The following is a 15077-nucleotide window of genomic DNA, read 5'->3' as shown; positions in this document are numbered from 1 at the left end:
ATAACTGTAATCTTAGCTACTCAGGAGCAGAGATCTGAAGATCACAGTTTGAAATCAGCCCAGGCAGAAAAGTTATACTATTCTTCTTATTATTATTTTTTGATGGGTCATGGGGCTTGAACTCTGGGCCTGGGTGCTGTCCCTGAGTTCTTGAGCTCAAAGTTACTGCCCTACCTATGAGCCACAGCCCCATTTCTGGTTTTCTAGAGGTTAATTGGAAATAAGAGTCTCAAGGTCTTTAGTGTTTGGGCTGGCTTTGAACCAAGATCCTCAGATCTCAGCCTCTTCAGTACTAGGATTACAGGAATAAGCTACCAGATCTGGCCAATGGGCTTCCATCTAAAAAAAGTACATGTGTTTTCTCTCTGGGGTGGACGAGCTGGCCCAGACTGGTGAGGCCCACCTTGTTCTGGCCCTATAAGTAGTACTCTTATCTCCAATTAACCATCAGAAAAACAAGTAAAGCTGTGGCTGAAATGGTAGTGTCAGCCTTAATTGAAAAAGCCAAGAGAGAATGAGACTGAGTTCAAGCACCAGAATCTGCACCAAAAAATAAAAAAGACAGAAATCTGGGCGTTGGTGGCTCATCCCTATAGTCCGAGCTTCTCAAGAGAAGCTGAGATCTGAGGAATGGGTTTTGAAGCCAGCCTGGGCAGGCCAGTCTGAGACACTTTCCTCCAATGAACTTCCAAAAAGCAGTGGTAGAGCTGTGATTCAAGAGGTAGAGTACTAGCCTTGAGCAAAAAAAGTTCAGTGACAACAGCCAGGCCCTGAGTTCAAGCCACCCACCCCCCCCTACACACACACAATAAGCACACACTAAGCACACACTAAGCACTGACATGAAGCTACTCAGCTCCCTCTCAGTGCATTCAATTCAAACTGTCCAGTCCCCCAGCAAGTCAGGGAGGCAGGGAGGAGAGGCAGGGCAGGTAGCTTATGTACTGTGTGTCCTGTACACAGTGGCTCTCACCTGGCTAGACCTGGGGCTGCTGCTTCCTTGCTGTGTGCCTCTGCCCCCAATGTAAAGAATGAGAGTGGTGGGCCAGGAACATGGCCTAGTGGTAGAGTGCTTGCCTAGCAAAGCCCTGGGTTCGATTCCTCAGTCCCACATACACAGTAAAGGCTGGAAATGGTACTGTGGCTCAAATGATAGAGCCCTAGCCTTGAGAATCCCCAGGGACAGTGCCCAGGCTCTGAGTTCAAGACTCAGAACTTGCAAAAAAAAAAAAAAAAAGAAAGAAAAAGTGTGATGGCCACAATGGCCAGTAAAAGTCTAAGCATCTGTGACTTTGGGGATTGTGTAGATGACTCAGGAATGCAAGGCCCTGCCTGGATTTAAGGCCCCACTCCTAAGGGGCAGGACCACGTATTTGAGGTATGCACTGTCCCCCTCATTCAGCCATTCAAAACACCCCACCCCCCAAAGTGAAGACCACTTCCCCTCAATCCCCAGAGCAGGAAGTCCTAGCAGAGACCAGTGAGGCCATGGTGGGGGGCGTGAGGCAGAGAACCAAAGAGCCTCAGCCAAGGGAGGGTAGGGGTAGCATTGGAAAAATGGGGTAGAGGGTCCTGGGCTGGGGGGATCATCCTTAGAGCTGCTGGAGGGTGGGCACTTGTCTGAAACCTCTGCAATGAAGCCATATTTTGTATGCATTCTTTTTTTTGTTTCTCTTCTTTCTTTTGCCAGTCCTGGGTCTTGAACTCAGGGACTGGGCACTGTCCCTGAGCTTCTTTTGTTGAAGGTTAGCACTCTACCACTTAAGCCACAGTGCCACATCTGCCTTTTTCTGGAATCAAACCCGGGGCTTCATACCTGCTAGGTAAGCACTCTACCACTAGGCCACATTCCCAGCCAGCCCTGTGCATTCATTTTTGCAGGCGTTTGTTCCCTAGTTCATTTATTTGGTTTGTTTCTGTTTTGAGCCATCTTCCTCCCTCCCTCCCTTTGCTGACCTCCTTTCCTACCTTTCTCTTCTTCTCTTTTTTTTTTTTTTTTTTGGTGCTGGCTTCATACTCCCACTTAGTTTATTTGCTGAAGGATGAAGGTTGATACTTCACCACTTGAACCATAGCTCCCGTCCAGCTTTCTTTCTTCTCTGTCTCCTGTCTCTCTTTCTCTCTTTCTTCCTTTCTTATGGTTAACTGGAGATAAGAGTCTCAGGGATTTTCCTGCATAGGCTTCAAACTGCCATCCTCAAATCTCAGCCTCCTGAGTAGCTAGGATTAGAGGCGTGAGCCACCAGCATCCAGCTACTCTTTGCTGCTTTCCTCGCTTCCCCACTCTGTCCTTTTCCTTCCCTTTCCTTGTTTATTAAGCCAGGTTGTCCATTGGACCTAACATACCAGAATCACAGCTGGTGCCAGGCCGAGTGACACGGGCTAAAGTCCAGTGATGAGTCACACGTGGTCATCCGAGGTGGGGCTGGCCGAAGTTCCTAAGCCCCCAACCTGATCCAGAAAAACGTCCAACACCACAGAAATGCATGAGGTTTGGCTGCTGCTCTTCTGGGGTGTTCAGGGCAGTCACACACTGCGCAGGACCCATAAAGAACTATGAGCAAGGGCTGAGAATGTGGCTCAGTGGAAGCATGCTTGTCTAGAATGCTTGAAGGCCTGGGTTCAATTCCTCAGTATCACAGAGAGGTGGTGCTGTGGTAGAGTGCTAATCTTGAACAATAGAAACTCAGGGACAGTGCCCGTGTCCTGAGTTCAAGCCTCAGGACTGGCCAAAAAAAAAAAAAGAAGAAGAAAAGAACTGTGAGCTTGGGAACCGTGGGGCCTCCAGAGGGCTGAGTCACCCACAGGCAGGAAATCAGTAAAAACAACACTCAGTTCTCCAACTGGGCAGACTCTGTGACCTGAGGCTGCCTCCCCACTCCACAAATAAACCTCTGGAAAACTGTCATTCAGAGCCCAGCAATGTCTGAGAATGAGGAAATTTTCTGCCAGCCAGGGCAGGCAGTTATGGCCTAGTGACTAGAAGCCTAACTTTTGCTTGGTTGGCATTCTACCACTTGAGCCATGCCTTGCCTCTAGCTTTGCATTTTTGCTCACTATTCTGGATGCTGACTGTCATAGATTTTTCTCTTCGGGCTGGCTTCAAACCATAATCCATCAGATCTGATTCCCAAGTAGCCTGGATTACAGGCATGCACCACTGGGACCTGGCTTAGCCTGCCTCTTTCAGGAAGCTGGCTTTGACACCCAGAGACCACATCCTGGCTCCGCATCTTAGGGTCACACCTAGGTCGGCATTTCAGTTTGGCCTCTTACTAGCTGCTAAGGTTCCACAAGAATCTAACTTCTCAGGCCTTAGGCAACATCTGGTAAAAGGGGGTACCATCCCCATGACCTGATGAGCAGTGTTAGCACTAGGTTCACAACTCATTAATGGCACTGTTATTAGGAAACTATGAAATGTAACAGCAATCAAGTGTGTCATTACAGCGATTATCTCTATAGCAACCAAGGCCTGGGCCTGCCTCTCAGCTCCTCTCCCCTCAGTCCGGCCCCACCTGCCTTGCCACCTGGCTGAGTGACAGCACCAGGGATGACGAGGCAGACAGCTGATTGTGGGGCACAGGACTTCTCCCCACCACACCTCCAGGCGGGAGCTGTGCTTGGTAGCCACGCACCCAGCCCCATGCCAAGTCCTGCCCAGCCCTCCAGCAGTTTCGGGGAGGAAAAAGACACCTGAAGGGTGGAGCTAGCATGAGCCTTCCTCATCAGGTGAGGGAGGCCTGGTGGCGGTTCCCAACAGCTGACACCTTGGCCCGGAGTGAGCCCCCCAGACAGGGCCTCCCACCTCCAGGGACCCCAGTGAGGCCCCAAAGGAAGCAAATGGTGCTTTCTCACCTGCTCAGCTGTGAAGGCCACAGGTGATGATGTCATGACTACTTTTATTAAGCTTCAATGGAAACAGCTGGTCCAAGTCCTGGGAGAGGCCTGTGTCTATTTTTAAAAAGATATAAATTCTGGCCCATAGGAGGAGCAGAGGGTGGGTGACAGCAGGTTTCCAGTTCGAGACTGGATTGGCGCTCCACCATCTGGGCACTAACCCGCCTGCCAAGTCCTACCCTCTGTCACAGGGGAGGGGAATGGGGGGGGTGTGCAGGACTCTCCACTCACTCTCCCTGCCTTTCCTTTGCTGTACTGTCTTCTCACTGTTCAAGAATCTGCCCAACAGGGTTGGAAGTGTGGCTCAGGTTTTAAGAGTTCCAAGCCAATGAGTAAGACCAGGCATCAGATACTGAGTTCAAATCCTGGTTTCCAACAAAAGAAAAAATAGTCTGGCCTCTCTTGACAGAAGGAATCTTAGGCCAACTACAGTGAGGTTCTTTTGTCCCCTTCCTGCCTGACATAGCTCCCTGCCTGGCAGAGCTCTTGTCACCCTGATACCCTCTTGTCTCCCACACCAGGCCTCAAGATTCTCAAGATGGGGCCTTTGTTTAGAGATCCTAGGTCTTTAGAAACAAGGGATTATCTGTGTTGGTTAAATTCTGATTCTCAAGATGAGGCCTTTGTTTAGGGATCCTAGGTCTTTAGAAACAAGAGATTATCTGTGTTGGTTAAATTCTAACCACATCTGGGAGCCTATAGCCCATGCATGCCTATAAACCCTAGGTGACATCTAGAGGATCATGGTTCAAAGCCGCTCAGGCAATCAAGTCTATAAGACTTTATCTCAAAAAACCCCAGTGCTGATAGCTCACACCTGTAATCTTAGCTATCCAGGAGGCTGAGATTGCAGAATCACAATGCAAAGCAAAATAGGGCAGAAGAGTCTGTGAGACCTTTCTCTCCAATTAACCAACAAAAAGTCCCAAGTGGAGCTATGGCTCAATTGGTACAGTGTCAACTTTGAGAAAAAAGTTAAGGGACAGTGCGCAGGCCCTGAGTTCAAGCCCTGGCACCAACACACCACACACACACACTCACATGACAGAGTCTGGGTGGAAGCATGGCTCCATTGGTAGAATGCCAGCAAAGCAAAAGTGAGTCATGAGCTCAAAATGCTAGTTGTGAAAAAAAACAAAAACAAAAAATATTCATGGCACTAGGCATGGGCCAGAGCTCTAAGCACTTTAGAGATGGCTGGTATCATGGCCGGGTCACTGCCAACCAGGGCCAGACAGGAGCTCAGAGAATCTGCCTGGTGCTGGTTAAGAGGGAGAGGCAGGTGGGCGGCAGACCCAGTGACTGATGTGGGGAGGCCAGGCCAGGCCTCCCCACCCAGCTGGCAACGCCTGGAGGTCTGCAGCTAGTCTCCAGGCCCCCATCCATCCACCTACCCACCCACCCATGCATCCATCCACCCATCCATCTACCCACCCATGCATCCATCCACCCATCCATCCACCCACCCACCCATGCATCCATCCATCTGTCCATCTATCCATCCATCCACCCATGCACCCATCCGCCCATGCATCCATCCACCCATCCATCCATCCACCCACCCACCCATGCATCCACCCACCCATCCATCCATCCTGCCTGCCATTCAGCACAGATCAAAGCTAGGCTGACCGCCACCTCCTTCCTCTCTGGGAAGTGGGCCAGGTGTGTCCCCTTCCTCCGGGTCCCCACCAGGTCCCCAGCTCGTCCTTCCCCTCTGGGATCCGTTGCCAGCCCGAGGACGTGCGCGTCGGGCCTGGGCCGTGGCCACTGCTCCATCGGGGCCGCAGGGAAGAGCCCGGCAGCCCTCCGCACCTGGCCAACTCGGGTCGGCCGGGGCCTCTCACCTGGGCCCCGTGGCCCCCGCCCCCCCAGGGCCCTCGGCCATCCCGATCCGCCCCCGATCCGCCCCGATCCACTTCCTCCCGCCGCCCCGCCCCTTCCACATTCCTGTCCCGCCGCCGGCCGCCCCGCGCCAGGCCCGCGCGCCCGCCGGGATGAAGGCAGCCCAGGCCCCGGGCGGCGAGGACGCGCCGTCCGTCAAGGTGGTCGTGGTGGGCGACGGGGGCTGCGGGAAGACCTCGCTGCTGCTGGTCTTCACCCAGGGCAACTTCCCCGAGGTGAGTGCGGGGCTGGCGCGCGCCGCGTGCCCGGCTGCGGGGAGCTGCCACGGGGGCGCGCGGCCCCGCCGAGGTCTTCCGGCCCCTGGAGCCGTGGCACCCACCTGGGAGAGAGGGGGGCGCGTGGGGACCGAACTAGTAGCCTGGGTACTTAGCAGGGCCGACAGGCAACACTTGGGGGCCCAGCTTGGCCACGGAGACAGTGGGCACTTCGGGCTGGCACGGCTCAACTCGTGTCTGTGCCACTGAAGCGCCGTTCGGTGTGCCCTTGGGTAAGTTCCTTACCCTCTCTGAGCCTTTGCACAGAACAGACTGGCGGGAGGTTGGTGAGTGATCCTGGCACTACTGGACACTTCCAGCTCCACCTGAGGTGAGAGCTGGACAACTGAGTGCCTCTTGATGACCTGCTAAGCCTGGTGGGGTGGAGAGGCCGCTGGGAGTGATGAGGCAGAGTTAATGCCAGGCTGTGAACAGTTTCACCTGTGCCTGGTACATCCGGGCACTCTGGAACTGTTGTCCTGAGATTTCCACTGGCTGTCTAGGAGGCTCTGCAGACACCAAGTGCCGGGCAGAAGCTAGGGCTTGCCCAGGTACTGGGGTTCTGTGAGGATTGGGGTCCTAGGAACCTATGAGTTTTCCCCCCAGCGGTTCCTCTTCCTCCCTTCCTGTCCTAGCATCCTTTGGGGTGGAGTGGGCTGGGGCTGGGTCTGAAGACAGCATGGGGTCTTCCCTCTCAGGCTCTGGGGACCACAGAGCTGATGTCACCTCCTTTGAAAGTGTTTCCCGGCCCTCAGATGCTGTCCATAAGTCAACCATGATGGTAGCCTGGGAAGAGTACCACAGGGGTCCAGGAAGGGCTCAGGCCTCCCCACCACTGGGATCAGATGTCCTAGATGGTGACTTGGTTGGTGTGAGGGGCTCTGCCAAATTCTGAGGGGTTCCAGTGTGGAGATGGGCACAGAGCAGTCCACATACCAGAGGACACTGGGCCAGCCAGGGGACACTGGGGGATGGCTCTTCCCTTCTGGGGACTCTGGGTTCCGTGGCACAAGAGGCTAACTTCAAGCTCTCGGTTATCCTGCCTCCAATGCCTGAATGCTGAACTACAAGTGAACAGGCCTTTGGGGTCGTCTTTTGGTTTGTTTGTGCCAATACTAGAGTTTGAACTCAAGGTCTTGAGCTTTACTACTTGAGCCCAGCCCACTTTTGGCTTTTTGGTTGTGAATTGGAGAGAAGAGTCTCATGGACTTTTCTATCCAGACTAGCTTCAAATCCTGATCCTCAGATCTCAGCCTCCCGAGTGGCTAGAATTACAGACGTGCCCAATAGCCTCTGGTTTGACAGATTCACCAAAAAAGAGAGGCTTCACATTGCAGAAGGGAAGTCTGAGCTTAGAAAGGGAGTCTGCAGGGGCCGGGAGTTTGGCCTAGTGGTTAAAGTGCTTGTCTAGCATGCACGAAGATCCGGGTTTGATTCCTTGGTACCACATACATAGAAAAAAGCCAGAAGTGGTGCTGAGGCTCAAGTGGCAGAGCTCTAGCCTTGAGAAAGTCCAAGGACAGTGCTCAGGCCCTGAGCTCAAGCCCAGGACTGGCAAAAAAAAAAAAAAAAAAAAGAGAAAGTCCAAGGACAGTGCTCAGGCCGCGAGTTCAAGCCCCAGAATTGTAACCCTTCTATTAATTACAATAAAAAAAATAAAAAAAAAGGGAGTCTGCAGTGTGTGCGCCTAGCAGGGCATTCTCCACAGCCCAGCTGTGCCCGCCTCCTCTCCCAGGCAGCAGCAGCTCCTGCCCACACTGCAGAGGACAGACATCAGACTGGGGATTTGTCAGTACTGGGGTTTGAACTCAAGGCCTTGCACTTATTAGCCAAGCATTCTTCCACTGAGCTATACCTGAAGAAACTTCAGTGACCCTCATCAGCTGAGGCCCAACCTCAAGTTCAGGTCAAAGGGAGCAAGGTAGAAAGAGATCTGAGGTCTAGGGCTGGGTGCCAGTACCTAGTGGCTGCATAGAGCATGGGAGTAGGTGATCCTAACCCTGTCCCCTAAAAACTGCATGAGAACATGCAGGAACACCCCCCCCCCCGTAGTATCCTGAGGCAGGAATGGGTTGACTCATCTCTGACTGACCTCCACAGATAAGATTAGAAGCTTACTAGTCAGGTGTGTGTGGAGGGGGCAGGTGGGGGGGTGACCCTGCCTGGGGGAAAGAAGAGGGCAAAGAACGGGACCAAAGCTGTGGACAAAGTCTCCCAGATCATATTCCACAGCCTGCAGAAGGGTGTAGAAGGGTATAGAGGAGACCCGTCTGCTCTGTTCTGATGCGAGAGTTGGATCTGGAGTTTGGTCTCCTGGGGACAGCTTGATGGCCACTCTCCGGAGCCACAGTTATTGCCTCAGGCACGAGACACTTGTCCTTCCTCTGGGCCTGGCCCAGAAGATGAGCGTCCCCCTGACATTCCATTCATTCGGAGACGGTGCTCTGAATCCCATGTGTTCCCCAAGGACTCGGAGGCAGGCTAGCTCAGATGAGGAGACCCCAACAACTAGCAGGTGGGTGGCAAGTTGGAGGCTCAGCCACAGGCATTTGTGCCTGTCACAGGTGGGGAGCAGCTGACCTGGGCAATCAGCTAAGTAGTAAACATTCACTCTGGACCTCACCTGCCAGTCTATGAGGTGTGAGGTGACACCTGCCCCCCTCCTTTTTTTTTTTTTTTTTTGGTCAGTTATGGGACTTAAACTCAGGGCCTAGGTGCTATCCCTGACCTTTTTCTACTCAAGGCTAGTACGCTATCGCTCTGAGCCCATTGCCACTTCCAGGTTTTTCTAGTAGTTAATTGGAGATAAAAGTATCATCAACCTTCCTGGCCAGACTAGCTTCGAACTGCAACTCTCAGATCTCAGTAGCTTAGATGACAGGCCTGCACCACCAGCACCCATGCCACCTTCCCCTTTGACAGGACTGGCTCAAGGCCACATGGCTGGTGGGTACCAGAGCTAGATTCTAAGCCAGAGCCATCTGAGGTAGGCCCGGTGTCTTATGCTTGTAATCCTAGCTATTCAGAAGGCTGAGATCTGAGGATCATGATTCAAAGCCAGCCAGGCAGGAAAGTCCATGAGAGTCTTCTCTTCAGTTAACCACCAGAAAACCAGAAGTGGAGCTGTGGTCACAGTGGTAGAGAGTTAGCCTTAAGCAAAAGAAGCTCAAGGACTATACTCAGGTCCCGAGTTCAAACCCAAGGATCGGCACACAGAAGAAACGGTACTGTTTGCTGAATGAACATATAAATGGGCCAAGGATGAAGATTATGTCATTCCAGATGGCGGGAACTCGTGAAAGGGCAGGGCTCTTGCTGGCACCTCATCTCCACCCCCCTCCCAACATGCTGCCAGCCACCTGGCAGCAGCTATCCCAGGGGCTACTGGCATTCCTGAGGTTCTGACCTGCCCCCTGCCTGCCTCTCACAAGCTTCCTTCCTTCCTCAGAGCTACTCACCCACCATATTTGAGAAGTACATTGTCAATCTGCAAATGAAAGGCAAACCTGTATGCCTCGAAATCTGGGATACAGCAGGTGGGTGTGCTGGGGCTGGGAGGAGGGGACCCCAGATGTCTGGGACACAGTCTTGCCCTGCTTTGCACCCCAACTTCAGCTTCACTAAGACCTCACTTGGCTTGTGTCCCAAAGGTTAACTCTAGGCTAAACTCAGGGGACCCCAGCAGCCCTCTCCCTGGGGGTGAAGTTGTCTTTCCTGGGGTCCTGCTTGCCCTCTGCCTCATCCCAAGCCCAGGGAAAAGCAGATAGGCCTTACTTCCTCTAGTCTGCCCCCTGCCCATCCTCTGCCTTGCTCCCACTCACTCCTTCTAGAGCTTGGCCTCTGGTCACGGTTCCCAGGCTAGGTACCACCTCCCACAGGCAAGCCAGCCAGTGGCACCCCAAAGGGTGACCTAACTGAGGCTCTGGCCTGGTCCACAAGCCTGCCTGCTCCAGCGCCCTCCATAAGGCTCAAGGCTAGGGGAAGTCTGAAAGGACTGGTCCCCTCTCCCCTGCCCAGGACAAGACGACTATGACCGTCTGCGGCCCCTGTTCTACTCCAATGCCAATGTCCTGCTCCTCTGCTTCGATGTCACCAGCCCGAACAGCTTTGAGAATGTCTTTAACCGGGTAGGTATCAGATGCGGTGGGGGCAGTGGCCATAGCCAGACTATTTTCCTGACCCTTGACTGCCAATTATTGGAGGTTTTCAGCCCTAGGTGGCATCGAGGCTGCCCTCTTCTAGTGCAGTCATTTACCCAGGGTTCCTGAAGGACGTGATCGTGTGTTCTACCCTCTGCCATTCAAGTGGCCCTGACAGTTCCCTGCTGTGGATTCAGACCACCACGGGGGTTTAAACTCAGGGCCTCTTGCTTGCTAGGCTTCTGCTCTGCCTTTGAAGCCATGCCTCCAACCCATTTGAGAATACTAGGTAACCCAGCGCTTGCTATTTCCCCAGCGTGTGCAGGCCCAAGGCAGCATGCTGGCTATATCAGCAGCCTTTGGGTGATTGCGAAATTGCATGGGTCCCCAGACTTCCCAGAGATGTGCCTCTGCCTGGGTTCTGCCCCTCACAGTGCTACCAGGACCCTCAAGGACAGCAGGGACAGCATTAGTAATGGCGACAAGATACCGGGAACTATTTTTGTATCTGACAGCATTAGGCAATGAACTCGGGGCCTCACCCTCTACCACTTGAACTGCATCCCAAGTCCTTTTTGCTTCTTTTGTTTGTTGTTCAGATAGGGTCTCATGCTTTTGTTGTTATTGTCGTTCATGGGGCTTGAACTCAGCCTGGGTGCTGCCCCTGAGCTTTTTCTCTCTACCACTTTAAACTACAGTGCCACTTCCTGTTTTCTGGTGGTTAATTGGAGATAAGAGACTCAGGAGGGCAAGGAATGTGGCTTAGTGGTAGAGTGCTTGCCTATATGCATGAAGCCCTGGCTTTGATTCCTCAGTACCACATGCACCAAAAAAGCCAGAAGTCATGCTGTGGCTCATGTGGTAGAGTGCTTGCTAGCCTTGAGTAAAAGAAAGTCAGGGAGAGTGCCCAGGCCCTGAGTTCAAGCCACAGGACTGGCAGGAAAAAAAAAAAAAACTTCATGCCCCTTTTCCTGCCTGGCCTGACTTTGAATCACGATCCTCAGATCTCAATTTGCATGAGCCACCTGTGCCCAAATGCCAACTTGTGCTTTTTTTTTTCCAGTCCTGCGACTTGAACTCAGGGTCTGGGCACTGTCTCTGAACCTCTCTGGGCTCAAGGATAGCACTCTGCCACTTGAATCATAGCACCACTTCTGGCTTTTTCTGTTTATGCATGCCAGGCAAGCACTGTACCCTTAGACCATATTCCCAGCCCACCAGCTTCGTTTTTTGTTTTTGTTTGCTGTCAGTTGTGGGACTTGAACTCTGGGTCTGGGCCCTGTCCCTGAGCTCTTCAGCTCAAGGCTACCACCCTATCCCTTGAGCCACTTCCAGTTTTCTGGTGATTAATTGGAGATAAGAGTCTCCCATACTTTTTAGTGCCCAGGCTGGCTTTGAACCATGACCCTCATCTCAGCCTCCTGATTACAGCCATGAGCTACCAGCTTGTTTTTTGAGACAGGGGCTCAATAACTTTTGCCCGGGCTGGCCTTGAACCACAATCCATCTGCCTGTGTTTCCCCAGTAATAAGGATTACATGCATGAGCCACTACACACAGCTACAGCATCAGGAACTTACACATAGGCAGGATATTGAGTTTGGGTCCAGCCTGAGTAAAAGTTAACAGTCTTGGGGCCGGGAGAGTAGCCTAGTGGTAGAGTGCTCGCCTAGCATGCATGAAGCCCTGGGTTCAATCCCTCGGTACCACATACACAGAAAAAGCCAGAAGTGATGCTGTGGCTCAAATGGCAGAGGGCTAGCCTTGAGCAAAAAGTATCCAAGGACAGTGCCCAGGCCCTGAGTTCAAGGTCCAGGAATGACTAAAAAAAAAAAGTTAACAGCCTTGCCTCAACAATAAATAAAAATCACAAGAGATCTGTGAATGTGGAGTGAGACCTCAGCAGTAGAACCAGTTAGCAGCAGTGCAGCCTCAGAATGGAAAGCCTCCTGGCCTCTGGCTGTGGTGCAGACTAAAATAACCTCTCTATCCACGCTACTGCAATGACATTGGAGGGGCCCTCCCTTCAATGGGCCGACAGTTAAGGAAGAGAGCTGTGGCTTCCATTTCATGAGCAGATTTGTTTTGGTTTTTAAATGACTATGGGTGGGATACCAGCAGGTATCTCACATCCATAATTTTAGCAACTCCTAAGGCTGAGATCTGGAAGAACAGGGTTCAAAGCTGGCCCAAGGAGAAAAGTCCATGAGAGTCAATCTCTAATATAACCAGCCAAAAGCAGGGTTGGAGGCCTAGTTCAAGTGGTACAGCACCACGTGAGCAAACAAGCTGAATGAAGGGAAGGCCCTGAATTGTGTGCACCCTAAATGGTAATTGCACTGGCCAGGGCAGCAGAAGAGGGGCCCTCTGAAGACCAGAGCTCGTGTGTCACCTCCCATTCCCCACTTTCTGCAGTGGTATCCAGAGGTGACTCACTTCTGCAAGGATGTGCCCATCATCGTCGTGGGATGCAAGACTGACCTTCGAAAGGACAAGGCGCTGGTGAACAAGCTGCGGAAAAATAGGTTGGAGCCCGTGACCTACCACAGGGTAGGAAGCCTAGCTCAGGGTGGAAGGGTCCGGGAAGGGTGCCTGCTGGTGGGGAGTGCATTCGAGGGAGGGAAGGGTCCGCTTGCTAACTGGGGTGGAGAACTGCCAGCCTGAAGTGGTATCTAAGATGCTTTGGGATGTTCCTTGGAGAAGGAAGGAGAATACGCATGCCAAAATTAGTCCCAGCCTAAGTCCTCATCAGAGAGACAGGAAAACAGAGGCCCACGGGTGTGGCCTGTTATTCCATCCGTGGCCCCCTATCTGTTGCGGGGGTGCCTGGGATAGTTGGACATTAACAGATTGGTGAGTTAAAAGGCAGAGATCTGGGGCCAGGAGTTTGGCCTAGTGGTAGAGTGCTTGCCTAGCATGCACGAAAACTCGGGCTCGATTCCTCCGTGCCACATACATAGAAAAAGGTCAGAAGTGGTGCTGTGGCTCAAGTGGTAGAGCTCTAGCCTTGAGAAAGTCCAAGGACAGCAAGCAGGCCCTGAGTTCAAGCCCAGGACTGGCAAAAAAAAAAAAAAAAAAAAAAAAAGGCAGAGATCTGTCAAGCAGTGTGGCATATCCCTGCAATGCCACCACTTGGGTGGCCGAGGCAGCAGGACTGTGAGTTGGAGGACAGTCTGAGCTACAAAGAGAAGCAGAGACCAGCACTGAGACAGGAAAAAGTGAAGTGCAGCAGAGCACTGTACAGGAGCTGAAGATTCTCTAAAACAGCCCTACCGTAGCTGGGTACCAGTAGCTTACAACTGTAATCCTAGCCTTGAGTTTGCACACGCACACACACACACGCACACATGCACCACCTTTCACTGTTGTCCCACAGACTCCCCGCACTGCGACGAGGACAATAGGGAGACACCCCCATCCCCATTACCTTCTCCTTCCCTTCCCCCACCCCCCACGACCACCCCTTTTTCCTCACTCACTGCAGTCCCCTTGATCTCTCCCTGTCAGGGCCAAGAGATGGCGAGGTCTGTGGGTGCAGTGGCCTACCTTGAGTGCTCAGCTCGCCTCCGTGACAACGTCCATGCCATCTTCCAGGAGGCAGCCGAGGTGGCTCTGAGCAGCCGCGGTCGCAACTTGTGGAGACGCGTTACCCGCTTTACCCAGAGCTTCTGCGTGGTGACCTGAGCAGCCCTCCCTGGCCTGGTCTGCCCTAACTGCTCAAGAAGGAACCTGGTGCTGACTCTCTGCCATGTAGGCTGGGCCAGACCCAGGCACAGGCTGGATGGACTTCCACAGATGAGCACTGCTGAGACCTGGGTCCCTGGGGCTGGGAACTGAGAACCCATTAGAAGAGTCCCAGCACCAGATCAGTGCCATCATCCTGCGTGGCCTGGACTGGCGCCACCTGGTGGCCGCGCCCAGGGTTGCACCTACAGGTTCTGCCAGAACCCACATTCTACCTCTTCCCCTTCTCCCAGCTTGTCCCCTTCTAAGTGTAACACTAAAATAACACCACTTGTCATCTGTGCCCTCCTCTCACTTCAGAGGATCTTTATGTTTACATGCATTATTCCACAGTGGGCAGGAGATCAGCCCACATAAGCAATGGAAAGGGACCACTTGGATGCAGACTTAGCTTTATCGTGACCTTAAAGTTCTTCTGGGAACTAGGCCTAGTGGTTGAGTGCTTGCCTAGCATGCATGAAGCCCTAGATTTGAATCCTTGGTACCACGTACACAGAAAAAGCCAGAGGCACTGCTGTGGCACAAGTGGTAAAGCACTAGCCTTGAGCAAGCTCAAGGACAATGCCTAGGCCCTTAGTTCAAGCTCTGGGACTGGCAAAAAGAAGAACAAAGGGCTGGGTACCGGTGGCTCACGCCTATAATCCTAGCTACTCAGGAGGCTGAGATCTGAGGATTGAGGTTCAAAGCCAGCCTGGGCACTAAAGAATTTAAGACTCTTATCTCCAATTAATCACTAAAAAACAGGAAGTGGGTCCTTGACTCAAGGGGTAGGGCAGTAGCCTTGAGCTGAAGAGCTTAGGGATAACACCCAGGCCCAGAGTTTAAGCCCCATGACCCACCAAAAAAAAAAAAAAGTTTCACTGTCTTTAGACAGTGGCCATGAGACTCTTATCTCTGAAAAACTACTCAGAAAAAAAACTGAAGGTGGCGATGTGGCTCAAGTGATAATGTGCTAGCCTTGAGCACAAAGAGGCCTGAGTTCAGGGCCAAGAGTGTAGCCTACTGGTACAAAACCCTGGGTTTGATTCCTCAAAACCACATACACAGGAAAGGCTGGAAGTGGTGCTGTGGCTCAAGTGCTAGAGTGCTAGCCTTGAGAAAGCTCAAGAACAATGCCCAGGCCCTGAGTTCAAGC

General features: G+C 52.6%; 1 protein-coding gene across 2 annotated transcripts; it reads left to right on the top strand.

The window, feature by feature from the left end:
• The first annotated feature begins 5770 nt into the window (after positions 1 to 5770).
• On the top strand, positions 5771 to 14221 carry Rhod (ras homolog family member D). 2 transcript variants are annotated; one of them, XM_090348654.1, is made up of 5 exons: positions 5771 to 6020; positions 9508 to 9595; positions 10077 to 10186; positions 12614 to 12723; positions 13706 to 14221. In XM_090348654.1, exons 1-5 carry the CDS (start codon positions 5898 to 5900, stop codon positions 13812 to 13814), a joined length of 540 nt encoding a protein of 179 aa, XP_090204780.1. In that variant the 5' UTR covers positions 5771 to 5897; the 3' UTR covers positions 13815 to 14221. The 2 variants fall into 2 exon arrangements, with proteins under 2 accessions (XP_090204780.1, XP_090204779.1); XM_090348653.1 differs by having other exon boundaries at positions 5839 to 6020; positions 12614 to 12748.
• Positions 14222 to 15077: the final 856 nt, after the last annotated feature.

The sequence above is a fragment of the Megascapheus bottae genome, chromosome 16 (assembly GCF_031878675.1).
Source record: "Megascapheus bottae isolate mThoBot1 chromosome 16, mThoBot2.hap1, whole genome shotgun sequence".
Taxonomy (NCBI): Eukaryota; Metazoa; Chordata; class Mammalia; order Rodentia; family Geomyidae; genus Megascapheus; species Megascapheus bottae.
The sequence above is the reverse complement of the archived record's forward strand: the minus strand, read 5'-3'. Positions and strand labels throughout refer to the sequence as shown.

What these genes read in the sequence shown, in the direction of transcription:
- Rhod (XM_090348653.1), top strand. Translation starts at nt 5,898, where the DNA reads ATGAAGGCAGCCCAGGCCCCGGGCGGCGAGGACGCGCCGTCCGTCAAG. An exon ending in CCCAGGGCAACTTCCCCGAG is followed by an intron (nt 6,021 to 9,507) that starts GTGAGTGCGGGG and finishes TTCCTTCCTCAG; the next exon opens with AGCTACTCACCCACCATATT. An exon ending in TTGAGAATGTCTTTAACCGG is followed by an intron (nt 10,187 to 12,613) that starts GTAGGTATCAGA and finishes CACTTTCTGCAG; the next exon opens with TGGTATCCAGAGGTGACTCA.